This window comes from Rhinoderma darwinii, chromosome 4 (assembly GCF_050947455.1).
Source record: "Rhinoderma darwinii isolate aRhiDar2 chromosome 4, aRhiDar2.hap1, whole genome shotgun sequence".
In the NCBI taxonomy this organism is placed as follows: domain Eukaryota; kingdom Metazoa; phylum Chordata; class Amphibia; order Anura; family Rhinodermatidae; genus Rhinoderma; species Rhinoderma darwinii.
In genome coordinates, this window is record NC_134690.1 from 265,960,352 (window position 1) to 265,988,301 (window position 27,950).

General features: G+C 41.6%; 1 protein-coding gene across 4 annotated transcripts in view; it reads left to right on the forward strand.

Annotated features, from left to right (window-relative positions):
* LYST (lysosomal trafficking regulator) overlaps positions 1 to 27,950 on the forward strand; it is a 342,444-nt gene that overhangs the window by 175,246 nt on the left and 139,248 nt on the right. For all 4 annotated transcript variants that reach the window (XM_075862446.1, XM_075862448.1, XM_075862447.1 and 1 more), the window contains 7 exons: positions 1,695 to 1,872; positions 12,231 to 12,400; positions 14,506 to 14,736; positions 15,085 to 15,251; positions 19,287 to 19,436; positions 22,302 to 22,493; positions 27,640 to 27,779. In XM_075862446.1, the coding sequence (XP_075718561.1) occupies positions 1,695 to 1,872; positions 12,231 to 12,400; positions 14,506 to 14,736; positions 15,085 to 15,251; positions 19,287 to 19,436; positions 22,302 to 22,493; positions 27,640 to 27,779 (1,228 nt within the window). The remainder of the gene's footprint in view (positions 1 to 1,694; positions 1,873 to 12,230; positions 12,401 to 14,505; positions 14,737 to 15,084; positions 15,252 to 19,286; positions 19,437 to 22,301; positions 22,494 to 27,639; positions 27,780 to 27,950) is intronic.

Sequence of the window (27,950 nt, forward strand, 5' to 3'; positions counted from 1 at the left end):
GGAGGTCAACATTTCTACACCTTAATGGAATCTGTAAAGTTGCTTCTGAGATCAGTAAAATAGGTAAGTTGTTTATTTTTTGAGGGACATAAAGTGGTAGAATGTTTCCACACAGTTTGAGGTCCGGCGTAATATAATTTAGATACAAGTCTAAGGGCCATTTTAAGCAGGGTTTAATAGTTTACATACCATGTAAGATCTCTCATATTGCTCGAGAATTTCATCTAAATATTTCTCAGTGTCTGATTTAGGTCTAAAACCTCAATATGATTTAGAGATGTCAGATATAGGATCTTGCAGGTTGGTGGGATCGAAAACCAAGGTGTCTTTGAGAAATGTATATATTGTATTCTCCATCTTTTAACAATCACATCTAAGGTAATGAGCTTAGATGTGATCGCTATTAGCTGGATCCTGAGTATCAGAGACACGCAGGCCCAACTTTCAGCCGAGCCGACCCACAGCTGACCTGATTAAAATGGAACGATTCTTCTTTGTATACAGAAAACATAGAAGCTGTTTCTTACAAAGTTTAAAAGGAAAATCTATTTAAAAGTTGCTTAAAATTAGATAAAACATTGATTTATTAAAAAAGAAATTCACTTCAAAGCTGTACATAGCCTTAAAATCTGCATTAAAAGTTTTGTCTTTGTAAATTCTTTACCTTTTGACTAATTTGGAGCTTTTGTTTTATTCGCTTTCCCATTTACAGCTAAAGGGGTGTCTGCTAACAAAATCCAGCAGGATTTTGAATGTGACGTTCTAATCTTCAGACAGAACACATCGTATAAAGCAAAGCTTTATTAAAGATCCACCGGATAGGTCATCAGTACATGATCTGTGGGAGTCCGACACCCGGATCCCGCACCTTTAAGCCGATCCGGCTACCTCCGAGCATCGGACGCACATGCGGGAAGCAGTTTGCTCTGGCTACTGAATAGCGTCCAGCTGCAGTTTTGTAGCTCTGCTCCTATACAAGTGAATAGGAGCAGAGCTGCAGTCCAGCAGACGGCCGCTATGCTATGTACGAAGCCAACTGCTTCTGGCTCCGTACATTGCATAATGGGCCATAACATCCGGTGCCCATGGGCAGCCGGAGCGGCTTAACGGTTCGGGGTGTCTGACCCGCACCGATGATATACTGATGGCCTATCTGGTGGATAGGTGATCAGTTGTTCATTGGTGGACAACCCTTTTAATATTTAGAACAATGTTAATATGTTGTGCCAGAAATTTAACTTTCCTTTATTCATTATAAATTTCTTTGAATTAAGTATATTGATAATATTTTTATATTGTGTTAAACTAAGGCTTTGTTCACATCTGCGTTCAGTATTTTCATTGCTCTTCTCCATCATAGGATTCGAGCAACAAAAATACTAGAAGCGCCAGATCCGTCGCATGACTGGCACCCGACGGAACCCATTGACTTTAATGGGTTCCGTCGCGTTTCCGTCATGGTGTTTGTCGTTTTAATGGACAAAATAGAGCAGTACGCTGCGCTATTTTGTCCGACATATTTGCCTGGCTCTGCAATGGAGGCTGCTGATGTGAATGACGCCTAAGATGCTCTTCATACAAACAAGTAATAGGATGTATTTGTCTATACAGACTTCGCCGTTTTCACAATTGATTTGATTTTATGATGTGAATAAAGTGACAATTTTATAGCATTTTTTTATTATTTTTTTAAGATCCGTTGATGAATGTATGCACCTTGTGTGTGGCGGGCTTTATAGTCTTTTATGTGGAGTGCTAATTACTATGCCAGATATCATGGTAGCTGATGTTTTCAACGAAGTCATACAAGCTGATGTCCTTATAGTGTTAGTCAATCATCCATCTTCACTTATTCAACAAGGAGTCCTGAAAGTAAGATTTTACCTTTCTTCATTGTGTGCTTATCACTTGTTTATTGTGCTTGTTTTAAAGTCCTTTCACCTCGGCAAAATGCCGCTAAACGAGAGACGATCGACAATATAGCATATATGTAACGATCGGCGCTCGTTTCTTCCATTTAAATGGCGGAATGACTGCAAGTATGGGGATGAACGATCATTAGACCACAAACATTTTGATTCCTGTCAGCAGCACATTCCCTTATTACACAGGGAGATGTGCTGTCGAACTAGCGTTTTTTATTTTTTTTGGCCGCATTAAAGATTCAATCAGTCAATGAATGAGCGCTTATCTTAACTGCTTATTACTTCACAGAGAGTTGGCAATGTATTAAATACTTTAAATATATTAAATAATTTGTGCTGCACAGAACACAAGGGGGTTTGAGGGGGTATCTAAAAAAGGGGTTAACTTACAATGTCGAACTTTGAGGTTCTTACTTTTATGTGATTGTATGGCAACAACTAAGCTCCCATGCTGAGTTGCATACAAACAACACTTGAAGTTTATTTGCCCATGCTCTTTTTAAGACCATTGATCATGGGGATACATAACTGCATGTTGCCATGAACTATAACATGATATGGATAAAAACGCCTATACTTTTTCCTACTGCACATTATTTGTTTGCACCCTTGGTGTTCACAGTGCACAAGATTGAGTCAGAACGATGTAGTCGTTTTGAAGAGAAAAGAAGGCTCACTAAACTACTGTCAGGCTGTGTACATTGCTTGTTGATTCATTGATTGATTAACTTTTAACAACTTTTTTTGATGGGGGTATTGAAAATAAAACCCATCAATTTATACATTGGTTTTTTTTGCGCTTTAAATTCACGCCGTTCTCCACGTGGCATAAATAATGTTACCCTTATGCTTTGGGTTGGTACGATTACAGCGATACCAAATATGTCTCGTTTTTATTTGTGTTACTACTCTTGCATAATAAAACCACATTTCGTGGAAGAATGGGGAATGGAAAAAAAAATGGTTTTTTTGCATTTTTTTAATGTTGTTCATCGTGTAGTTTAAATAATGAGTTGACTTTATTATACGGGTCGTTGAGATCATGGTGATAAAATATATGTGTATTATTTTTACTTTTTTTTAACACTTTCGCTAAATAAAATTACTTTTTATGTAAAAAAAAAATCATTTTATTTTTACTGTTAACACTTTTTTTTTTTCCTAATAAACTTTATTATACTTTAACACTTTTTTTTTGGGTCCCACTAGGAGACTTCAAAATGTGATCTGATGATCACTTATATAATGCTTTGGTATACAGTGTAAAACTGACAGGCAAGATATTAGACAAGACCTAATGGGCATACAGCCCTGGCAAGCCTGAAGGCCTTTGTTAGGCCCACGGTGGCCAAGGCAACACATCGTGCCCCCGATCATGTCGTGGGGAACTCATAGGGTGGCAGAAGTAGCCCCCTACCTCTGTAGCCACATAGATGCTGCTGTCACCATTGACTGCGGCATCTAAGGGTCGGGATCGGAAGTAACACCGATCCCAGTCATTGCCGTGGGATATCTGCTATATATTACAGCCTGAGCCCTCCAAGGGTGGTGCAGACACAGCTCCTGTGCCCATGCATCCACCTGGCATACCATTAAATCCTATTGCAGTCAATAGACCGCAAATTAGGGCCTAATGGTATTCTCATGTTAATGGATAATAAGTGGTCTCTGGTAATAGGAGCCAAAGGCTAACAAAATATTTGTAAATTGCTCTTTCCATCAATTCTCTTATCCAGCTGCAAGAACAGTCAACCCTTTTTATCTGGATTTCTGCATTGGTTACTAATAAAATGTGGTCTGATTTTATCTGTCATTATAGACAAACACCATTTAACTAACCTAATAACACATAAACACTGATTTGTCTTTTATTGAGCTCATTGAGTAGACAACCACAGTGTAGGGGGAAAAAGTAAGTGAACCATTGAATTGAATAACCTATAGATCCTGTATCACTGCCTAAAGGAACGATTAAAATATGATTTTTATTATAGAAAACCTTACTAAAATAAGGGCTAAATAGCCAATTGTACTAATAGAGGCATAAGCACGGTAGACCAGACAGAGGAGGAACGGTTACAATATTGTTGTTAGCACCATTGCTGCCAACCAACAATTCCCCCAGTCTGAATTTTAATATAACACCTGGTCAATCCGTGCCACTAACACGTGTCCCTACGCGTTTCCGCACCGTTATTGTCACAGTGCTTCATCAGGGGTACACTGATGTGATTTCAACACATCGATTTAGATTAGTATGGCCGGGAGACACCTATTGCGTGTCTCGTTTACATTCACCCGGCTCGTATACGACACTGGTCAGCTGGTCGAACACGAGCCGAGTGAAATGCCGGACATAAATAGTACTAAGCCCCTCCCTCCTGAAGTGACGCGGCGGCCGTGCAGCCAACCCATGTCGAGCCACGCACATGACGCGGCCCAACCAGGGCCGGCCCCCCGGCGTTCGCCGTCACCACAGGAGTGAAGGACAAAAGCGTCCATGGTAACCAGGGATCACAAGGCGGCCAGATCTCACTGGTATCTAAGAGGTAGCTAAGGAGAGGATCCAGGAAAGCGACGCGGCGATCGTAGACCGCAGCATTAGCAAACTATGTCACCACAGTGTGACATCCATATGAGGAGGGACATAGCGATGACAGACATAAATTCCCGATCACCAGGGGTATCTCGGGGGCAACCAACGGAGGACCAGTGATGTCACCGCGATATTATCGCAAAACAGAGGGCTGGACCCAATATAGTAACCACGGGGCAACCATATTGGAAAAGGATGAAAATACGGTATATACCCAGGAGTATAGCCAGTCGGGGTCACAGCAGTGCTATCAAAGGAAACAATTATACGATATTTGTTCATTGAGACCCGCCCAATGGATTTTCCGCATGCATACCATGAAACCGGCGGGTCTCAATGAACAAATATCGTATAATTGTTTCCTTTGATAGCACTGCTGTGACCCCGACTGGCTATACTCCTGGGTATATACCGTATTTTCATCCTTTTCCAATATGGTTGCCCTGTGGTTACTATATTGGGTCCAGCCCTCTGTTTTGCGATAATATCGCGGTGACATCACTGGTCCTCCGTTGGTTGCCCCCGAGATACCCCTGGTGATCGGGAATTTATGTCTGTCATCGCTATGTCCCTCCTCATATGGATGTCACACTGTGGTGACATATTTGGCTAATGCTGCGGTCTACGATCGCCGCGTCGCTTTCCTGGATCCTCTCCTTAGCTACCTCTTAGATACCAGTGAGATCTGGCCGCCTTGTGATCCCTGGTTACCATGGACGCTTTTGTCCTTCACTCCTGTGGTGACGGCGAACGCCGGGGGGCCGGCCCTGGTTGGGCCGCGTCATGTGCGTGGCTCGACATGGGTTGGCTGCACGGCCGCCGCGTCACTTCAGGAGGGAGGGGCTTAGTACTATTTATGTCCGGCATTTCACTCGGCTCGTGTTCGACCAGCTGACCAGTGTCGTATACGAGCCGGGTGAATGTAAACGAGACACGCAATAGGTGTCTCCCGGCCATACTAATCTAAATCGATGTGTTGAAATCACATCAGTGTACCCCTGATGAAGCACTGTGACAATAACGGTGCGGAAACGCGTAGGGACACGTGTTAGTGGCACGGATTGACCAGGTGTTATATTATAATTCAGACTGGGGGAATTGTTGGTTGGCAGCAATGGTGCTAACAACAATATTGTAACCGTTCCTCCTCTGTCTGGTCTACCGTGCTTATGCCTCTATTAGTACAATTGGCTATTTAGCCCTTATTTTAGTAAGGTTTTCTATAATAAAAATCATATTTTAATCGTTCCTTTAGGCAGTGATACAATTTAACTTATTAAGTGAACGAATACCTATTGTATATCAATGCAACAATTGTTGCTTAACGTCAAACCTATAGATCCTCCCTTAACAGCAATCACCAAACGTTTCCTATAACTGCAAATAAGATTTGCACAAAATTGAGTAAGAATTTTTAACTCTTCCGATGCCTTTACGTGCACAGCCTTCTACGGGTCATCTGTCTGTAGAACATCACAGAAGCATTGTGGAACAGCCAAGTGGTCTTGGGCAAACTTGAGACTGACCATAATGATGTCCCTCTTGGACAGCAGCGTCGTCCTTTGTGGTGTGCTTACATGAACACCATTCTTGTTGACTGTATTTCTAATAGTAGACTCACTAACAGAGGTTTTGGGAGTTTTTAGGGTCTTCGGTAGATTTTCTGCTGTTACCATTGGTTTCTGTCTCAACTAAGGATTGCCTGTTGTTCTGTTGGAGTGATCTTAAATGGACGCCCACTGCTAGTCCTTAATTTAGTTAATTTTCTTCATCTTCATTTGTCTAACAGTGGATTGATGTACACCCAGATCTTTAGCAATGGTTTTTGTATCCTTTTTCAGCTACTTGTATCCATATAACACATCTTCTGAGGTCTTCTGAAACTTGTTTCTTCGAGGCATGGTTCATACTAACCAATCCTTGAGAAGAACAGATTTATGTAAAGGATCTGCCAGGCACAGCTTCGGGGTTAACTCCCAGAACTAATCAGTCAGCACCTGAGAATACATCCCTGAGACTGACTCCTGCTTCCACCATTCAGGCTTGCAGGCTTAGGAGTGGGAGAGCCTATCGTAACCTGGCCAGACTCAGCTAGCTCCCGCCCTCGGTCTATTTAAGCCTGCCCTTCCTGTCCCTCGGTGCTTCTGATTCTTTCCTTGTGGTTTCCTGGCCCAGCTACAGCTCCTGCTATTTTTGATCCTGCTCCATACAGACCCTGGTTGCCCTCCGTTGATTGTTTCTTTTCTGCTCTCGGACTTATTTATGACGAGACTGACAGGACTGCCTTTGCCGAGAGTCAGCTGGTGACCTTAAGTCAGGGTAAGAGACCTGTTGAGGAGTATTGCTCTGACTTTCGGAAGTGGTGCGTAGCTTCTCGGTGGAATGACCCTGCCTTAAGGTGCCAGTTTAGGTTGGGTCTGTCGAATGCCCTGAAAGACCTGCTAGTTAGCTATCCCTCTTCTGACTCCCTAGACCAGGTTATGGCTTTAGCGGTACGACTTGACCGACGTCTCAGGGAACGACAACGTGAACGTTTGTGTTTTCTCCTCTGACTCCCCCATGATGCCTCCCGAAGCTCCGTTGCTTCGTTCCTCCCCGAAAGATTCAGAGATACCTATGCAACTCGGGGCCTCCGTGTCCCCCCAACAACGTAGAGAATTCCGCAGGAAGAATGGTCTCTGCTTCTACTGTGGGGACGACAAGCATCAAGTGAACAACTGTCCTAAGCATAAGATTGCAGCCAGAGAACTTCCGCGTCTAAGTGATCATCGGGGAGGTCACTTGGGCGCACAGGTATTTCCCGTAAATATGAAACGTACTAAGATCTTGCTTCCCTTTCAGGTCTCTTTTGGTGGTAGGTCTGCTACCGGCAGTGCCTTCGTGGATTCAGGGTCCTCTACTAATATCATGTCTGTGGAATTTGCTATGTCCCTTGCTATGCCTCTGATTGATTTGCCTAAACCTGTCCCGGTAGTGGGTATCGACTCCACTCCTCTTGCTAATGGTTATTTTACACAGCATACCCCTGTTTTTGAACTCCTTGTTGGCTCCATGCATTTGGAGCAATGCTCTGTACTGTTGATGCAGGGATTATCGTACGATTTGGTTCTAGGTCTTCCCTGGTTGCAGTTGCATAATCCCACGTTTGACTGGAATACTGGGGAGCTAACCAAATGGGGTAATGAATGTTGTACGTCATGTTTTTCTGTTAATTCTATTTCTCCCCCTAAGGAGGCGAATACGCTACCCGAGTTTGTTCAGGACTTCGCTGATGTTTTCTCTAGGGAGGCCTCCGAAGTGTTACCTCCTCATAGAGAATACGATTGCGCTATCGAATTGGTACCAGGAGCTAAGCTTCCTAAGGGTAGGATATTTAATCTTTCTTGTCCCGAACGTGAAGCTATGAGAGTGTATATCCAGGAATCCCTGGCCAAGGGTTACATTCGTCCCTCTTCTTCTCCGGTAGGTGCTGGCTTCTTCTTCGTGTGGAAGAAGGATGGTGGTCTTAGGCCATGCATTGACTACCGTAGCCTGAATAAGGTCACGGTAAGGAACCAGTATCCCCTTCCTTTGATTCCTGATCTCTTTAATCAGGTTCAGGGGGCCCAATGGTTTTCTAAATTGGATCTACGGGGGGCGTATAACCTTATTCGCATCAAAGAGGGGGATGAGTGGAAGACTGCGTTTAACACGCCCGAAGGCAATTTCGAATACCTCGTCATGCCCTTTGGGTTGTGTAATGCCCCTGCGGTCTTCCAGAATTTCATAAATGAGATTTTGAGAAATTACCTGGGGATTTTTCTCGTAGTGTACCTTGATGACATACTGGTGTTTTCCAAGGACTGGTCCTCCCACATTGAGCATGTCAGGAAGGTGCTCCAGGTCCTTCGGGAAAACAAACTGTTTGCCAAAACCGAAAAATGTGTGTTTGGGGTACAGGAGATTCCATTTTTGGGTCAAATCCTCACTCCTCATGAATTCCGCATGGACCCCGCCAAGGTTCAGGCTGTGGCGGAATGGGTCCAACCTGCCTCCCTGAAGGCGTTAGTGTTTTTTGGGGTTCGCTAATTATTACAGGAGATTTATTGCTAACTTCTCGGTCATTGCTAAGCCCCTTACGGACCTCACTCGCAAAGGTGCTGATCTCCTCCACTGGCCTCCTGAGGCTGTCCAGGCTTTTGAGGTCCTTAAGAAGTGCTTTGTCTCGGCCCCAGTTCTGGTTCAGCCCAACCAAATGGAGCCATTTATCGTGGAAGTTGACGCATCTGAGGTGGGAGTGGGGGCTGTCTTGTCCCAGGGTACCAGGTCCCTCACCCATCTCCGCCCCTGTGCCTACTTCTCCAGGAAGTTTTCGCCAACTGAAAGTAACTATGATATTGGAAACCGCGAACTCTTAGCCATTAAATGGGCATTTGAAGAGTGGCGCCACTTCCTGGAGGGGGCTAGGCACCAGGTAACGGTCCTTACCGACCACAAGAATCTGGTTTTCCTAGAATCTGCCCGGAGGCTAAACCCGAGACAAGCTCGATGGGCGTTATTTTTTACCAGATTAAATTTTTGGGTTACCTATAGGGCTGGGTCTAAAAATATTAAGGCTGATGCACTGTCGCGTAGCTTCATGGCCAGCCCTCCTTCGGAGGAAGATCCGGCTTGTATTTTGCCTCCAGGTATAATCATTTCCTCGATCGATTCTGATTTAGTCTCTGATATTGCTGCTGATCAAGGTGCAGCTCCCGGGAACCTTCCTGAGAACAAGCTGTTTGTTCCCCTGCAATTCCGGCTAAGGGTACTTAGGGAAAATCATGACTCCGCACTATCTGGCCATCCAGGCATCCTGGGGACCAAACACCTCATTACCAGAAATTATTGGTGGCCTGGGTTGCCTAAAGACGTTAAGGCCTACGTCGCCGCTTGTGAGGTTTGTGCTAGGTCCAAGACTCCCAGGTCCCGACCAGCGGGCTTATTGCGTTCGTTGCCCATTCCCCAGAGACCTTGGACACATATCTCCATGGATTTTATCACCGATTTGCCTCCATCCCAAGGCAAGTCGGTGGTGTGGGTGGTGGTGGACCGCTTCAGTAAGATGTGCCACTTTGTGCCCCTCAAGAAACTACCCAACGCCAAGACGTTAGCTACCTTGTTTGTCAAACACATCCTGCGTCTCCATGGGGTCCCTGTCAATATTGTTTCGGACAGAGGGGTACAATTTGTTTCATTGTTTTGGAGAGCTTTCTGTATGAAGTTGGGGATTGATCTGTCCTTCTCCTCTGCCTTCCATCCTGAAACCAATGGCCAAACGGAGAGGACTAATCAATCTCTAGAACAATACTTAAGGTGTTTTGTCTCTGACTGTCAATTTGATTGGGTCTCTTTCATTCCCCTCGCCGAATTTTCCCTTAATAACCGGGTCAGTAACTCGTTAGGGGTCTCTCCTTTTTTTTGTAATTTTGGGTTTAATCCACGGTTCTCCTCCGTTTCACCTGGTAGTTCCAACAATCCCGAGGTAGAGGTCGTTCATCGGGAGCTGTGCACAGTCTGGGCCCAGGTTCAGAAGAACCTAGAGGCGTCCCAGAGCATACAAAAAACTCAGGCTGATAAAAAACGTTCTGCTAACCCCCTGTTTATGGTCGGGGATCTGGTGTGGTTGTCGTCTAGGAACTTGCGTCTCAAGATTCCGTCCAAGAAGTTTGCTCCCCGGTTTATTGGGCCGTATAAGGTCATTGAGGTCCTCAATCCTGTCTCCTTCCGGCTGGAGTTACCCCCGTCTTTTCGGATACACGACGTGTTTCATGCCTCCTCAAACGCTGCTCCCCATCCTTGGCTCCCTCGAGGAGACCTCCTGTTCCCGTCCTCACCCCTGAGGGGGTGGAATTCGAGGTGGCCAGGATTGTGGACAGCAATATGGTCCAAGGCTCCCTCCAGTACCTGGTCCATTGGAGAGGATACGGGCCTGAGGAGAGGACTTGGGTACCCGCCCGGGATGTTCACGCTGGGGTATTGGTCAGGAGGTTCCACCTGCGTTTCCCCAGTAAGCCAGGTCCACTTAGAAAGGGTCCGGTGGCCCCTCATAAAAGGGGGGGTACTGTAAAGGATCTGCCAGGCACAGCTTCGGGGTTAACTCCCAGAACTAATCAGTCAGCACCTGAGAATACATCCCTGAGACTGACTCCTGCTTCCACCATTCAGGCTGGCAGGCTTAGGAGTGGGAGAGCCTATCGTAACCTGGCCAGACTCAGCTAGCTCCCGCCCTCGGTCTATTTAAGCCTGCCCTTCCTGTCCCTCGGTGCTTGTGATTCTTTCCTTGTGGTTTCCTGGCCCAGCTACAGCTCCTGCTATTTTTTTATCCTGCTCCATACAGACCCTGGCTTACCGACTACTCTTCTGCTTTTCGTTTTGTACCTCGCACACTCCTGGCTTGACTCGGCTCGTTCACCACTCTGGTTGCTCACGGTGTTGCCGTGGGCAACGGCCCCTTTTCCTTGCTTGTGTTCCTTTGTATGTTTGTCGTGTTTGTCGTGCACTTACTGAGCGCAGGGACCGCCGCCCAGTTGTACCCCGTCGCCTAGGGCGGGTCGTTGCAAGTAGGCAGGGACAGAGTGGCGGGTAGATTAGGGCTCACTTGTCCGTCTCCCTACCCCCTGCCATTACAATTTATCAGTAACTAGGCTGTGTTTGCCTTTATTTAACAACCAAAGTATCTGCGGCTTAAATAATGTAATAGCTCTCTAGTTGGGGTTGTTACTGACGCGTCGATACCAAATATGTGAACTTTCTTTTATTTATCTTTTGTTGTTTTTTCATAAAGTATTTTGTAAGTGGAAAATTGTTTTTTTTTGTTTCTACTTGGGATTTTTATTTATTTATAAGCTTTTTTTTATTAAACTTTTTATTTTTTATTTTTTTAGCCCCACTTGGGGACTTCACTACGCGATTATTTGATCGCTTTTATAATACACTGCAATACTTCTGCAAAACTGACTGACATCTCTGGCATGGCCTAACATGCATTCACTAGAGGCAGACCTGGCTGCCATAGAAACCATCGGGACCCCGCGATCGCATCGCGGGTGTGCCGATGGAGTGAGAGAGTCACCTCCCTCTAAAATCTCTGAGATGCTGCGTTCGCTATTGACCGCCGCATATGAGGGGTTAAAAGTGCGAGATCGATGTTGATTTCGATCCCGCCCGCTCAAGCAGGTCTGCTGCAAGCTGTCAGCTACGGTAGCTGACAGCAGGGTACTTTTACTCCTCCCAGCAGCGCTGCTTTATTCTGATACAGCACGTAAAAGGGCATATGCATCAGAATAAAGCCCATAAGTGAACGCCATGAAAAGGCGTATTGGCGGTCACAAACGGGTTAATTAGGTAATTTACAATGTATAGCCAATTTATGAATTAATAAAAATATATGAATTCTCTACATGTGGTTTGTTTTACAGGCACTCTACATGTTTGTGGGATCCCTTGTATTTAGCTCTGAAAGTTTTTTGCTTTCTCCGTTACAGTTCCTGCTCAGTGTTCCTGTGTGCTTTGTAGCCAAATCTACACAGGATGTAAAATGAAATTACCCTTCCAGTTCAGGGAGTGAAAATACTAGGGGTGACGAGGGTTAATTTGTTAAGGTCAAAGTAGAGTATTGACATGATATATTCTATGTTTTGTATATATAGATAGATCTAGATTTATTTGTATTTTATCTATTTTTTTAGTTACTGAATGCGTATTTTCATCGGGCATCTAAAGAAGAGAAAGAGACATTTTTAAAGAAAAGTGGTTTCTCCCTGCTTGCCAACCAGTTATATCTCCATCAGGGAAGTCAAAGAGTTTTAGAGTGCTTGTTGGAAATGTTTTTCGGACGGCATATTGGACTGGATGAGGAGTAAGTATTGGACAATTTTTTTTTTTTTGGTTTCTTTATATTATTCCATAACAGCGGCAGACTCAGACTGCAGAGGGCCACTGTGCAAAAACAGTACATGGGCCTTTTGCGCCCCACTAGCTCAGCATTGATCACTTCCCTTATGACTTTCTAACAATCTGTTCATAATTGTGAGCTCGGTGCTTTTGAGGTGGCAGCTGTACAGGTTGCACATATAGAATGCGTGTCCCTGTTCCAAGCAGAGTGTACAGATTATTAAAAAAAACTACTTTTAAAGTGGGAATTTTATTTTTAAAACTTCCATTTCCTGTAAAATATATGTACACTTTATATTAAAATATATTGCATATTTGTACGCACAGCTCTGGACAATAGGCTACTTTTACACAAACTGATTTATCTGTCTATGTGACAATTATTTGGATAGCCAAAATATGGCAAACATAAGTTTTAAAAAACAAATTGGGGACATTTATCAATGGAATTTATGGCAGATTTCTGCTGTACACCCAGTGAAAATAATGGCTTTCAACATGAAAGTACTCTGATACACTTTTTCGTCCACACGTCCTGAAAAGTAGTGAACTACAGGAGATACAATTTACACCAAATTCTTCAAAAGACATGTACCTTGGTGAGTAGTACACATGCTAAACTGTAGTTACATACTGGCAAAACAGTCCAGTATTCGTAAACACATCTAAATATCTTAGCTGTTATAATTATTCACAAACAATGTCTTAACAGTATCTAGTGAGTGAAAGGGAAATGGACCTTGTTGACAAGAGGTCAGCAAATTGGTCAGACTAATGTATTTATTTTTCAATAGCCGCTTACATAGAAGCAAACACTATACATAGATTGTAATTATAGAAGTCTAGCAAATAACCCATGTATAAAGTCATTATTTGCCACTTATATCATTCACAGTACATCTATCCTTGACATGAATTGGTTGTGGGTAAGGGTATGTTCACACGGCTTATTAAAAAACAGAAGCTAAACGCCTCGAAACACCTGCCCATTGATTTCAATGGGAAAAACGGCATTTCGTTCCGACGTGGCCGTTTGAAAAAACGCTGCATAAAAATGCCCTGTAAAAAGAAGTGCATGTCACTTTTGCAGCTGCTCCAAAAACGGCCGCAAAAAACGCCACAAAAAAACGTTTGTGGTTAAAAAATAACAGCTGAAAATCAGAGGCGGTTTTCCCTTGAAAACAGCTCCCTATTTTAAAACTATTTTTTGTTTAGTGTGTGAACATACCCTAAGGATTATTCCCATTTTAGGCTTTTATGGCATATCAATTTGTGGACTTTTCAACCAAAAAAACATATCGGTGACTGCTCTAATAAGAAATTTTAATAAACTTTTTTTCCTTCCAGGTTCTGTCGTGTGTAGTATTGTCACTGAGATCTTGTGTGGATTGCAATTTTCACCTGTGTAAAAGATTACACATAAACCTATATTTGCCACTAGTCCTGATGGCTAAAGTACCTAATAGTTTGCACACTTAGTGTATGTACCTTATCAATATCTTACCACTAATATGTGGTTAATATATTAATAATCATCATTAATGTCCTTATTATATGTCATTAATTTTTGTACATTAAATCGGCAAATTTTATTGTAGTCATGCTTTGGTATTTCTTGTTTTTGTTATCTCCCAGAAACACTGCCAGAATAAAAATGTATCGTTCAGGTTCGTTCGTCAACCGGCGGCTTTTTTCTTGAATTATCAGCTCTGTTCCAGTCCTTTGGTTATATCATGTGACCCACACTGATTCCAAACAATACAGCGTCTTCAGTGTGGACTGGAAGGCAGTCTTTCTATGCAAGCCTATGAGCGCATCAATTTGAGTCTCACAGGAATACATATAGAAGACTAACTTTCGGCCAACACAGAAGCTACTGTATGATTCGGAGAGTCAGAGTGCGGGTCGCGTGGTGTGACCGAAGTAAAGGAACAGCGCTGATCATTCTAAAATTTAGCCATCAATAAGAAAGTTAACTTCACAGCTACGTACCAGATTTGCGTGCTTCGTTAATGGACAATTTCCCATTAGAATCTCTATTTTGATTGTAATATTTTTCATCCCAAACAGGTTTGATGTTGAGGAAATCAAAACGGCAAACGTTTTCAAGAAGTGGGGCATCATTCCAGTTCTTGGGTTGATTGAGAATTCCTTACATGATCCCAGCCTGTTGCACAACTCTTTTTGCCTATTGCTTCAGATCATAAATTCCTGCTCAAAAGTAGCAGATATGCTGCTCGATAGTGGTTTGCTGTATGCCTTGTGTAATACATTAGCAACCCTATGTGGTATTGAAACAAGGTAAGTCTTTTACTGTGATATTGATTTGAGCTATAAACATTAATTGCACCATCTTCCACAACTACAAGCAACCATCGAAGTCATGTTATTGATCAAATCTGCGGTTCATTTCCAAACTAAATGAAAGCATACCTATGGTTAAAAAGAAAAAAAATCACTTCCTAGTCAGTTGTAGATGTATATTAGATGTTGTGCAGCCAAAACAGGCTGTGGCAGCCGGCACCACCTACCTCAATAGGGCACCCTTAGCCTGGGATGGGTATAAGAAAGGCCAGGGACCTCCCTTAGGTTACATTCCCAGGTGTGCCCTGAACATTTTTGTAAACTTTTTCTTATTCTATGTTCTAGTGTTTCTCCGGATGAATATATTTTGCTTGCTTGTGACTTGCAGCAACTCCTGATTGCTGTTACCATACACTCCTGCAGTTCATCTGGATCCCAGTATTTCCGAATTGTTGAGGATTTGATTGTAATACTTGGATACCTGAATGAAAGCAAAAATGAAAAGTTGCGAAGTAAGAGTTGTTACCAATTAAATGTATTTAAAAGTCTTCTGAATCTTTAATTGCTATTTTTTCAATGCTTGATTTGTTGCACATGTGTGAAAAGTCAAATTTAGAGATCAATTTCTGCTTGATGGAAATGAAAAGATGTGTAAATCTCTGGAAAACTTAAAGGGGTTGTCCAGGAAAAAAAATATTCTAAAAAGTGTCCCCCAGCCTTGGTTTGCCTTCCCTAATACCCCCTATTAAACTTCTAACCAGTTTCTGTTTGATTTCCATCGTCACTGCTGCTCTTTCTGTTTGTTTAGATCCCTTACTGTCTGTTTCCTGTCTTGTAACCCACCATACCCATGATCCCCTGTAATGTAGATGTTACCTGCAGTCCTATGTAACACCACAGATAACACAGTGATAACTCTTTGAGAACAGATAATGTAGTAGATGTTGCCTGCAGTCCTATGTATCATCACAGATAACACAGTGATAACTCTCTGAGAACAGATAATGTAGTAGATGTAAGAGACCAACACATGCAGAGACACAGACAGAAAGACAGACACACACACTGTAACATATACACATACAAAGACAGAGACACACACTGTATACACACTACACACACAAACACTCAACATGTCTCCTTGCTGACAGCATCACAGGTCAGGACGGGCTGTGGGCGGAGCTTCCTCTCTGCTTCTCGGCGTGTGTAACAGCAGAGCACAGAGTAGAGGCAGATGCTGGAAGGCTGCAGCACGGGAGTGGACCTGTCCCCTGACCTGAGACATCTGGCCTCATGTCACTGACGTGAGGTCAGGTGACAGGTAAGGTGACTGGACTGGTCCACTCCCTGGCCGTCACAGACCCCAGTCAGAACGCCATAATTTCCTGGCTCTTCCTAAAGCTGCTGCAGGTGTCCGACATACGGGGCACCTGTCAGCGGCGATCAGCTGCTGGGGCGCCTGTCAGCAGTGATCAGCTGTTCTTTGGCGCCCCTCCCTACCACCTAGTTGCACCCCTGGCCTCAAGGGCTGCATGCGGCCCGTGTGCCGCGTGTTGGATAATCCCTTATGAAAGCCTACTATGTGTAGGCTTTGGCAGCGTATGATCTAAAAGTGCTGATGCTGCCACTGTACCTCGTAGACTGGGCTAGTCCTACGCAGGTGCCGTCCTTTTTCACTGTGAACACGCATAGGCGCGCTCACAGTGAAAAGCTACATAGGCTGGGCGGGCAGTAATCAACCAGCACACGCCGAAACAACATGTCACCAGTGACGTGTCGTATCCCGTCCGAGGTCTCTCTGGGGCGAGACCATGTGATCGGGATACGACACGACAGTGGAGGAGCCTGAAAAAGTGACGTCAGAAGTCATGTGATCCGAAGAAAAGAACAGCCAGAGCGGAGAACAGAAGCAAGATTGCACGGGTAAGTATATTATTCAACTGTAAATATGTGAAATGTGTGTTTAAATTTACTGAAAAAATAAATCTCGGACAACCCCTTTAAGTAAAGAAGTTTACTCCGCAAATGATTAATCTAATTTGTGATGAGCAAAAAGATTTTTTTAAAAACAAAATGAAATTGTAAAATAGTAATATAAAAAAAATATTTGAGTAGTGGATGGAAAAAGAATATAATATAAAAATTGCTTTAAATTATAGTTTAGCTGGGGAGGAGTTGTGTGAGCTTAGACCCCACATATCTCCATAATATGACACAGTTGTAGACAACCAGGATTAAGATTTATAAAATCTGGGGAATTCACTACATGAGGTTTTTTCTTTAACATTACAAACAAGCCCAAAGGCTGAATAACCGTTCCATTTGTAAAGGAGCAATTGACTTCAAGCCAAGGGGATGTATCCTATTTAACCCCTTAAGGACACGGCCAATTTTAGCCTTGAGGACAGAGCAATTTTTTTTACATTTCCCTCTTTGCATCCCGACGCTCATAACGCTTTTATTTTTTGTACGACGTAGTTGTATGAGACTTTGTTTTTTGCGGGACGAGTTGTACTTTATGTACGTACCATTTTTTGGTACAAATACATTATCGTTTAATTTCTATAAATTTTTAATTAGATTAAAATGCAGAAAAAAAGCAGTTGTGCAGCAGTTTTAATTTTTTTTTTTTTACACCATACACCGATCATAATAAATAATGGTATACATTTGTTGTACAGGTCGTTACGGTTGTGGCGATACCAAATATGTCTATATTATTTCATGTTTTGGGACTTATATTTTAAAAAGTTGATTTATCATAAAAAATGTGTGTTTCTGTGTATTTTATTTACTTTTTATTTATTTATTTACCATTATTTTTTTTTTACATTCATTTAACTTTTTTTTTTAATCCCATAAAGGGATTTATCATTTTGATTTTTATTTTGTAACTGTAATGTACTGGCATAGATCTATATGCCAGTACATTAGCCTGTTACTGATCGTACACAGGCAGTTGTTAGGGCATACCTCAGTATGACCTAACAACAGGAAATATGTTCAGACAGCCCTGGGGTCCTTCACTGGACCCTGGGCTGTCTGGCCATACGAGTTGTGGGCTTTGATCGCGTCACAGTTATTTTCTGTGACGCGATCAATGTGCAGTCCCCTCTCTTTGAACGCCGCGATCAGCTGTCATCGCGGCGTTCAAAGGGTTAACAGCGGAGAGAAGATGTTTCTCTCCTCTCCGCTGTCAGAGCGGGGCCGTGGCTGTGTATTACAGCCGTTGCCCCGCTCTCGATCGCACACACAGAGACGGCAGGGACGGCTGTCACACAGGACGAGTATGCTCGTCCTAATGCGCGAAGTGCTCGCCGCTCAGGACGAGCATACTCGTCCTGTGTCGGCAACCAGTTAAAGAGGCTCTGTCACCACATTATAAGTGCCCTATCTCCTACATAAGGAGATGGGCGCTATAATGTAGGTGACAGCAGTGCTTTTTATTTAAAAAAACGATCTGTTTTCACCACTTTGTTAGCGATTTTAGATTTATGCTAATGAGTAGCTTAATGCCCAAGTGGGCGTATTTTTACTTTAGACCAAGTGGGCGTTGTACAGAGGAGTGTATGACGCTGACCAATCAGCATCATGCACTCCTCTCCATTCATTTACTTAGCGCATAGTGATCCTGCTAGATCCTTATGTGCTGTCTTATACTAACACATTAACAATACTGAAGTGTTTAGACAGTGAGTAGACATTCCACGGAATGTCTATTCACAATCTCTGCACTTCGTTACTGTTTCTATGGTAATTACAGCAGAGGAAGTGTGATCTCGTTGTAACCTGTCATTTACAGCGAGATCTCGCAAGATTGCGCGTCCTCTGCTGTAACTACCACAGACAGAGTAACGAAGTGCAGGGATTGTGAATAGACATCCTGTGGAATGTCTATTCACTGTCTAAACACTTCAGTATTGTTAATGTGTTAGTATAAAACAGCACATAAGGATCTAGCAGGATCCCTATGCGCTGAGTAAATGAATGGAGAGGAGTGCATGATGCTGATTGGTCAGCGTCCTACACTCCTCTGTACAACGCCCACTTGGTCTAAAGTAAAAATACGGCCACTTGGGCATTAAGCAACTCATTAGCATAAATCTAAAATTGCTAATAAAGTGGTAAAAATAGATCGTTTTTTTTTTTAAATTAAATAGCACTTCTGTCATCTACATTATAGCGCCCATCTCCTTATGTAGGAGACAGGGCACTTATAATGTGGTGACAGAGCCTCTTTAAATGTATTTATTATTATTAATATTATGGTTATTAATAATCGTATTATTCATATTAGTATTATTATTCATATTAGTATTATTATTTGTCTTATTTAACATAGTTATTTTTGGGCTTAGAATAAAGAATTTATTTTCTAGTTGCCTAAAAATTGTGCTAGCTGATATTGGAGAAAATAATCTTAATTTAATCTGACAAGCACCAAATATTTATATTTAGTACAACAAAGGAAGTCAGGTGATCCCGGTGGATTTAATGTATTTTATTATAAATAATATAATGAATTCTAAAAAATATTTTGTCCCCAGATATGGCTGTTGTAATGCAGTTCAAAATTTTACACACTGCTATTGAGTTCATAAAAACAACTTCAAACCAAGACACTCAGGCGATTTCTCACTCATATAATTTTCCTCAATCTTCTCATGCAAAATATCCAAAGAGAAAAAGTGCTGTTGGTAAGTAGTAAGAAGTCTTGTACTAATCAATAATTGTCGGCAGCATAAAGCTTGTTGTATGTGTCTTTTTATGTGCTGTGGTTTTGCTGCCATTTTTTTTAATGCATATACATCAGGTAATGGTTAGTTTGCTTTTCCTAATGCCTAGAACTGTATGTATTCTTTAGCTAACTATGTTTTTGCTAAACTTAATGTTTCCGGGCCTTGGGCTTTCAACGAATGAAAGGAAAAAAAAATCTATTAATGTATTATATGTAAAGAGCCATGTCATTTTAAAGTGAAATTTAGATTATTTTTTTTTACTAATTATTAAAATGAACCTACGAGGGTCATTATTTTTTTTACACTGATCTCCCAAATGTAGATTTTCAAGGTACTCTGTAGGTAAAAGGGGTTTGCCCATTTTAGACATTTATGGCATATCTACAGGATATAAAATCACTGTCAGTAATTCTCAGTTTCCATTAGTTTTCCCCGACATGAATAGTTAAGATTATTTTCACTGAGTCGTTTAGGGGATATATAACTTGGCAGTCAACGCTTTACTGCCAATGTTTGTATCGTAGATATGTCAGCTTATATAACATACAATATATCAAGAATATTTCTAGTGCTTTCGTACTTTGCATTGACACAAAATAAATTAATCTAGTGTGGTAGGTAATGATGCAAAAAAAATTAACATATCACATATATTCATGTCCAGTTTGTATCTTAGTAGCTATATATTTTTATTTGTTTTTGTATATGTTTGTAAACTGGACATAGAATATCAGCGATATAGGTGGGGCCCAATAACCACGCCTATAGGGATCCGCACAGGGTAAATAAATTCAATCCAAGTCCAGCACATTCAAGTTAGGTGCAAGGAATATTGTTCAACTGCGAAGACCCTTTATTCCTATCCTACCCACTATTAGCCCTACGCGTTATCTATTACTGCCGCAAATCTTCAGGGGCCTACAGAAATCAATCTATTAGATCTTCTAGCATTCTAGAAGTCTAAGGCTGGATTCACACGACCATGTCACGTCCGTAATGGACTAAACATATTTCGGCCGGAAGTCCCGGAGCAAACACAGTGCAGGGAGACGGGCTCCTAGCATCATAGATCTGTACGACGCTAGGAGTCCCTGCCTCGCTGCAGGACAACAGTCGAAAATATGGCGACACAAAACTATATTTTTTTTGTTTTAGCGAACGCTTTTTTTGTTTTTTTTTTAAAGTAGTAAAACATAAAAAAATATAAATGTGGTATCGTCGTAATCGTATCAACCTGTAGAATACAGTGAACATGTAGTTTTTACCATCTGATGGATGCCGCAAAAACGATAACAGTTTTCTGCCCATTTCACCCCACTTTTTTTTTTTTTTTTTTCACTTTCTCAGTCTTTTATGTGATACATTAAATGATGGCATTAAAACTTTCAACTTGTCCCGCAAAAAACAAGCCCTCATACTGCTAAAAACGGAAAAAACTAAAATTGGCCGTGTCCTTAAGGGGTTAACCCCTTAAAGCACCATGATGTGCCAATATGTTATGGTGCAGGGAAAGAAGTATGGAGCGGGCTCACGCGCTGAGCCCATTCCATACAATGCGGGTGGCAGCTGTGTAGTTCAGCTGACACCCGGGACTAATGGGCAGGAACAGCGTTCGCACTGTTCCTGGCCGTTTAACCCCTTAATGCTACAGTCAATCGCGGGAGGGGGCGGCCTTTTCCGACAGCACATCTGACTGCCCACGGTTGTCATGGCAGCTCAGGAGCCTAAAGAAGGCCCCAGGTCTGCATTCACTCTGCCTCTGTTAAGCCCTGCCTCTGGTAGGGCTTAACAGAAGCCTTTAAAAATGACTATACATGGCAATACATTATTATTGAAGTGTATTGTACCAGCGATCGAGTAAAATTATTACAATTCATTAGAGGCTCTGCCCTTGTCTATCCCTCCTAGAATACAGAATTTAGCAGCTGATTCGAGAAAAATGGGACTTCACATGCTCTGCTCAGCCACGTGGAATCTGATGTCAAAGCCCTCACGGGTGACCGATACACTTTAAATTAAGTGTACAGACTGTCTTATTGTATGGCTTGTAAAAACTACCTTTTTGTGTAAATACCATTTTTTAAATGGTTCACTGCAATGTAACATCTTGCAAAATAGGAGTGTATGTGTGAAAATACATTTATAGAAGTACGTAATATTACCGTTTAATTTTCAGACTAGCCAGTAATTTTAAGCACACCGGGTTAAAGACTATGTACACCTTTGAAAGGGTTTTGGTTGGGTTTTTTTAAAAAAATAGAAAGGTCAAACAGTGTGATTGGTGCAACTATATAATTCAGTTTTATTAATAATAATTTTTACATTTTAAGATACAGCTGCATTTTTTGCATACAGAGCAGCTGTATTGTTTGCAAAATCCTGCTCCTGTCAGGTCCGCGGTACTGACGGGTTCAGTGAAAGCGGCTCCTGCGTGGATCCACCTGTTATTCATCACATCTAAGTTCATAACTTAGATGTGATAGATTACAGGTGGATCCTGCGTTTCAGAGACACGTAGGACCCGCTGACACTGAACCAGTCAGGTCCACGGGACTGATGGATTCAAGTCTTAGCGATCGATACAGCTGCTCTGTATAGAGAATACAGAGCCGCTGTAGCTCAAAAACGTAAAATAATTTTTAATAAAAACTAATTATATAGTTGCACAAATCACACTGACTTTTTATATATAAAAAATCCCTTTAAAGGAGTATATAGCCTTTAAGCTGTCTAGCTTACTTCATTTATAATGCATTATTCTGTATATTTAAAAAATACTAAAATATAAAAAATGCTTTAACTTGGTTTGTGTTTGCTTTTTAGGTACACAAAGGTTATCGTTTGCGCAGTCAGACCCTCTTTTAATGACCATGCGTTCATTTGCTAGCAGTGAGCTTACAGAACTAATGCACAGAAGAATGAGTCAAGAAAATCCAATAAGAGCTTCTGAATCTGAGTTTGTACAGCGACTACAGCGGCTGACCGTTCTTGCGGTCAACAGACTTATTTATCAAGGTATTCAAAGTGGTATAATTTTATAAAAGTTGTTTAATAAACAGCGATCAAAAAGGCTCATATATTTACCACTGTACATTGGCCAACATTTATTGACCCCTTAAGGACCAAGCATTCTTTTTCATTTTTTCCTCCCCGCCTTCCAAGAGTCATAAAGTTTTATTTTTATGTTAACATAGCCATATGGGGGCTTGTTTTTTGCAGGATGAGTTGTTTTTTCTTTGGCCTGGATTGGTATAGGTACTAATGAGTTGTATTTTTCAATTGCACCATTCTGGGTGTATATATTAAATTGATTAACTTTTATAAAAAAAAATAATTTTTAGATTGACACCGTTCACTATGTGGTGTAAATAACATGTTAACTTCATTCTATGGGTGAGTACAATTACGATGATACCAAATATGTATAGGTTTTTGATATTGGACTACTTTTGCACAATTAAAACACATTTACACAAAAATAATTTGTTTTTGCATTGCTGCATTCCAAGGGTCGTAACTTTTATTTCTTTTTCCGTGTAGCCATATGTGGGCTTGCTTTTTGCGGTGCGAGATGTAGTTATAATTGGTACTATTTTGGAGTACATCGGACTTATTGATTTATTGACTTATTGATTTAACTTTTATTTTTAGGCGGAGGGAATGGGAAAAAAAGCACTTTCGCCGTTTGTTTTGTGTGTTTTTTTTGTACGGCATTCACACGCTGGTTTAATTAATGTGTCAATAATAGCAGTTATACCAGATGTGTATTTTTTTTACACTTCTAGCAAATAAAACCACATTTTGTGGAAAGAAGTGTTTTTTTTTTTGTTTTTTTTTGTCCCACTAAGGGAATTTACAATGTGATCTTCTGATTGCAGATATAATGCTTTGGTATACTTAGTATACCAAAGCATTATTTCCTGTCAGTGTAAAACCAGGCATATAGCCAGGGCAGGCCTGGGGGCCTTTGTTAGGCCCTCGTCTGCCATGGCAACCCGTCGGCGCTACGCCCACACAACACGTACAAGCATGGCGGAATTCACAGCTGTGACACAGCTTTTCACTGTCTGCTTCCCAACATGTAAACTTCGATCCCTCCAGAGACAGGAAGGGAGAGAGAGTTCAGTGGAGATTAGAGGCATGTGATTAGGTGTCCCATACTACAGGGAGGGGGGGACCAGTGTTCAAAGTATGAGAGTCACGCAAGCAGAAAATAAACGCCAGGAACATGGTCATGTGAGACTGGCTTAGGCTACATTCACACGAGCGTATGAGATTCACGCGAGTGAATCTGGTCTGTTATGCATCAGTGTGCTTTGCGAGGGGCATGCGTTATTCACGTACTCGCAATGCACGTCTTTTTTGTTTTTTATTTTCAATTGAATTGATGCGTAAAATACGCACAGCAAATCAGTGTGCTGTGCGTGATTTTCACGCACCCATTGACTTCAATGGGCAAATAGGTGTGTGAAAAACGCACCAAGATAGGACATGCAACGGACTCTCGCTGTGTGAAAACTCTTGCATGTGTGAATGGCCCCATTGAGATCAATGGGTCCGTGTGCTATGCGTGATTTTCGCTCGTCTGAATGAGCCCTAATCTTACTGCAGATAAATGATCTTCACACAATTTGTAAAGACCAGAAAACCCCTTTAAAGAGGCTCTGTCACCAGATTTTGCAGCCCCTATCTGCTATTGCAGCAGATAGGCGCTGCAATGTAGATTACAGTAACGTTTTTTATTTTTAAAAAACGAGCATTTTTGGCCAAGTTATGACCATTTTTGTAGTTATGCAAATGAGGCTTGCAAAAGTCCAAGTGGGCGTGTTTAAAAGTAAAAGTCCATGTGGGCGTGTATTAGGTGCGTACATCGGGGCGTTTTTAATACTTTTACTAGCTGGGCGCTCTGAAGAGAAGTAACATCCTCTTCTCTTCAAAACGCCCAGCTTCTGGCAGTGCAGACACAGCGTGTTCTCGAGAGATCACGCTGTGACGTCACTCACAGGTCCTGCATCGTGTCAGACGAGCGAGGACACCGGCACCAGAGGCTTCAGTTGATTCTGCAGCAGCATCGGCGTTAGCAGGTAAGTCTATGTAGCTACTTACCTGCAAACGCTGATGCTGCTGCAGAATCAACTGTAGCCTCTGGTGCTGGATGATACTTCTCATCAGAGCGCCCAGCTAGTAAAAGTAGTAAAAACGCCCCGATGTATGCACATAATACACGCCCACTTGGACTTTTGCAAGCCTCATTTGCATAACTACAAAAATGGTCATAACTTGGCCAAAAATGCTCGTTTTTTTTAAATAAAAAAGTTACTGTAATCTACATTGCAGTGCCTATCTGCTGCAATAGCAGATAGGGGTTGCAAAATCTGGTGACAGAGCCTCTTTAACTCCTTAGTCACCAGCCTCTTAGGCCTTAATGACCAAGCTATTTTTTTAAGTTTTTCCATCGTCCCATTCAAAGACCTATAACTATTTTATTTTTGCTTCGACATAGCTGTAAAATGTCTTGTTTTTTTGCAGGACAAGTTGTATTTTTAATAGCACCATTTTGGAGTACATATTATTTATTGATTAACTTTTATTAACTTTTTTTGAGGGGGGGGGTAGAAAAAAAACTTGCAATTGCACCGCTCTTTTTTTGCGTCCTAAATTTACACCGTTTTCTGTGTGGTATAAATAACACAATATCTTTTTTCATTGGGTTGTTACGATTGTAACGATGCCAAATTTATATACATTTTGTATGTTTTACTACTTTTACACAGTAAAAACGCTTTTTTTCAAAATTTATTTTTGTGTCCCCATATTTGAAGAGCCATAACTTTTTTATTTTTTTGTCGATGCAGCTGTATGAGGGCTTTCATTTTGCAGGACGACTTTGATTTTTTTATTGGTACCCTTTTGGAGTAAATGCGACTTTTTGATCACTTTTCTGTTAAAATCGGGTGTGAACTGAATAATAAATGTGCACTAATGTGTTACAAATCTGTCTTTACTCTGGGGTGGGCAACACGTGACTGATGCCTGCATTGTTTTCATGCAACCATGGCCTCCTGAGGGGTACAATGGGGAGATTATTTAATGAGTATTACCTTGTTGATGTCTTAAGACGCTTTTACACTGGGCAATTATCGGGCAGACAAGCGTTCATGGAACGCTCGTTGCCGATAATTGCTCTGTGTGAACAGGGCAGCGATCAGCAGATGAACGAGCAAACACTCGTTCATCTGCTGATCGTATCGTTTTAAAAATCTGAAATATTGTCGGCATTCATCTCCCTGTGTAAACAGCGAGACGCTGCCAACATGATAATGTTTGGGGACGAGCGATCGGCGTAAGGATACTCGTCCCCATACATAGCTCCTTGTGAAAGGAGCAAACGAGCGCCGATCAACGAGCTGTCTCGTTGATCGGCGCTCGTTCCAGCGGCCAAAATTGGCCGGTGTAATAGGACCTCTAGTTTTCTAAAATTGGAAGCTTTATGCCGCTATGAAAATATTTTTCAATCCCAGGTCAAGTCCACCTTTTGCATATTGGGCACATGCCGATTTATCTGATAACTTGTAATGCTATTGTATAGCCAATCCAAGTAATTCTGACACTTTATTTTTTGTTACACTTTGGCCTTCTGTTTTTGGTGGTAGCTCTTGGTTTACATAGTTTGCTTTTACATATTTTAAACCAAAAGAAATTACCAAAAACATTTTAAAATTAAATTATTTCTATTTCATAGACATAATGAACTAGTGAGTATCCAAATATATTTTACCATGTGTTCTCTTTATTACCTGTCAGGTGATTTATGCTGCACACAGAACACCTAGGAGAGACACTGCTTACCCTGCCCACACAGGCTGATTGACAGCCTTCTCTGTACACAGACCGATATAGGGAAAGCTGTCAATTAATGTGTGTAGACATTGCTTTTTACTTCTAAAATAATGCACCAAATCACATAAATCTATATATCACAGAGCTCCGCTTCTCTTCTTCATATAGGGCATCATAAATCGCCTGCATGATCACAGCGTGATCATATAGTATATAGCTTCCATTTCCGACTCTGTTTTCAACTGGTGATATCTCCAGTTGTTTCACATCTAGAACTGGTGTCATATGAACTATGAGAATCTCATCTTTCATATGAAAACCAGAACCGCTGTTCTAGATGGTCCACAGATCTCAAGATATGGCTGTTGTAAGTGCTCCCCCAGCCTCAGTCTCTCACACTGTGTGAAGCAGCTTCATCCTGATAGGACAGCCTCAGAGGCTGTGAGGTAGCTCCACCTCAGGAGAATCGCTGTTGACGCCCATTTGTCAAGTATAGGCACATTTGCATGTTTAGAAAAAAAGCTCATAACTTTTAAAATAATAAACTTTTTGGACACAATTTTCACTAGCATCATCAGAGTGATAGCGCCTATTAGATTGTCTAGCAGATAGGGCATTACTAAACTAGTGACAGATCTGCTTTAAACAAAAATTATTAGAACATCAGAAACTCTTGATCACTTTTATATAATATATATTTCTGGCACCTTACAACAGGTGTAGTTGCACTTGTGACCCAGGTCTCCTGGCGCAAGTGATTGCCTCCTTCAAGTGTATCTGCATCCACATGATGCGTACAGAATAGAATGAGTTGATGAGGGATTTTCCTTGGGCTGTACTCCACTAATTTCCCTTTGCATGTACCATTTTAATGACTCTCCAGTCTCCAGTCAGACTTGGGTCAGGTTTACGTCTGGCGTTTCATATGCCATTCTTAGCCTGCTGCTCCTCTGGACTAAGATGCGACCGATTTTTTTTAAAAAGTTCATCCATTACCCCCTCCCCTTCATCTGACATAAAAGAAAACAATTTATAGACAACGCACCGTACCTCTTCTTCTTTTTTTTTTCGAAATTTTTTGAGAGATGTAAAATGCCCAAAAGTCAAAATTTTCAACGCAAATTGGTACTTTTGGGGCCTATTGCAAATCATCTACTCCAGAAAACTGGTGTAGAAAGATTGAAGATTGATAAATTCCACCCTTTATGCTGATTTTAATGTTACAAACACAAATTTCATTGATATGTGCAGATAGTGATATGGTTTAGATGTAATTAGATGCACTTTATAAACATGCTTGATTTTGGTCTGTGTGTTTTAGATATTGCAGAAGAAAAAGGGAAACCAGAATCACATTTGGATTCCTCTGAAGATGAGTTACAGCTGAATGTTTCCCATGTCAGGAATGAATTTCAAAGTGAATTATTAAGACTCATGATTGAAGGGATTATGCTCTCGTTGGTAAGTATAATTTAAAATTTAATAGTGCACGATATGGTTTTCTTTCTGAAATTTGAATGTGAATGCATAATGTATATACTATTTTATGATCTGTATTTTTACATGCCATCCACTTATAGCCTTGCGTCTAGGTCATGAAAGGATTGGGCATATTGGATTTCAAGATGCCCA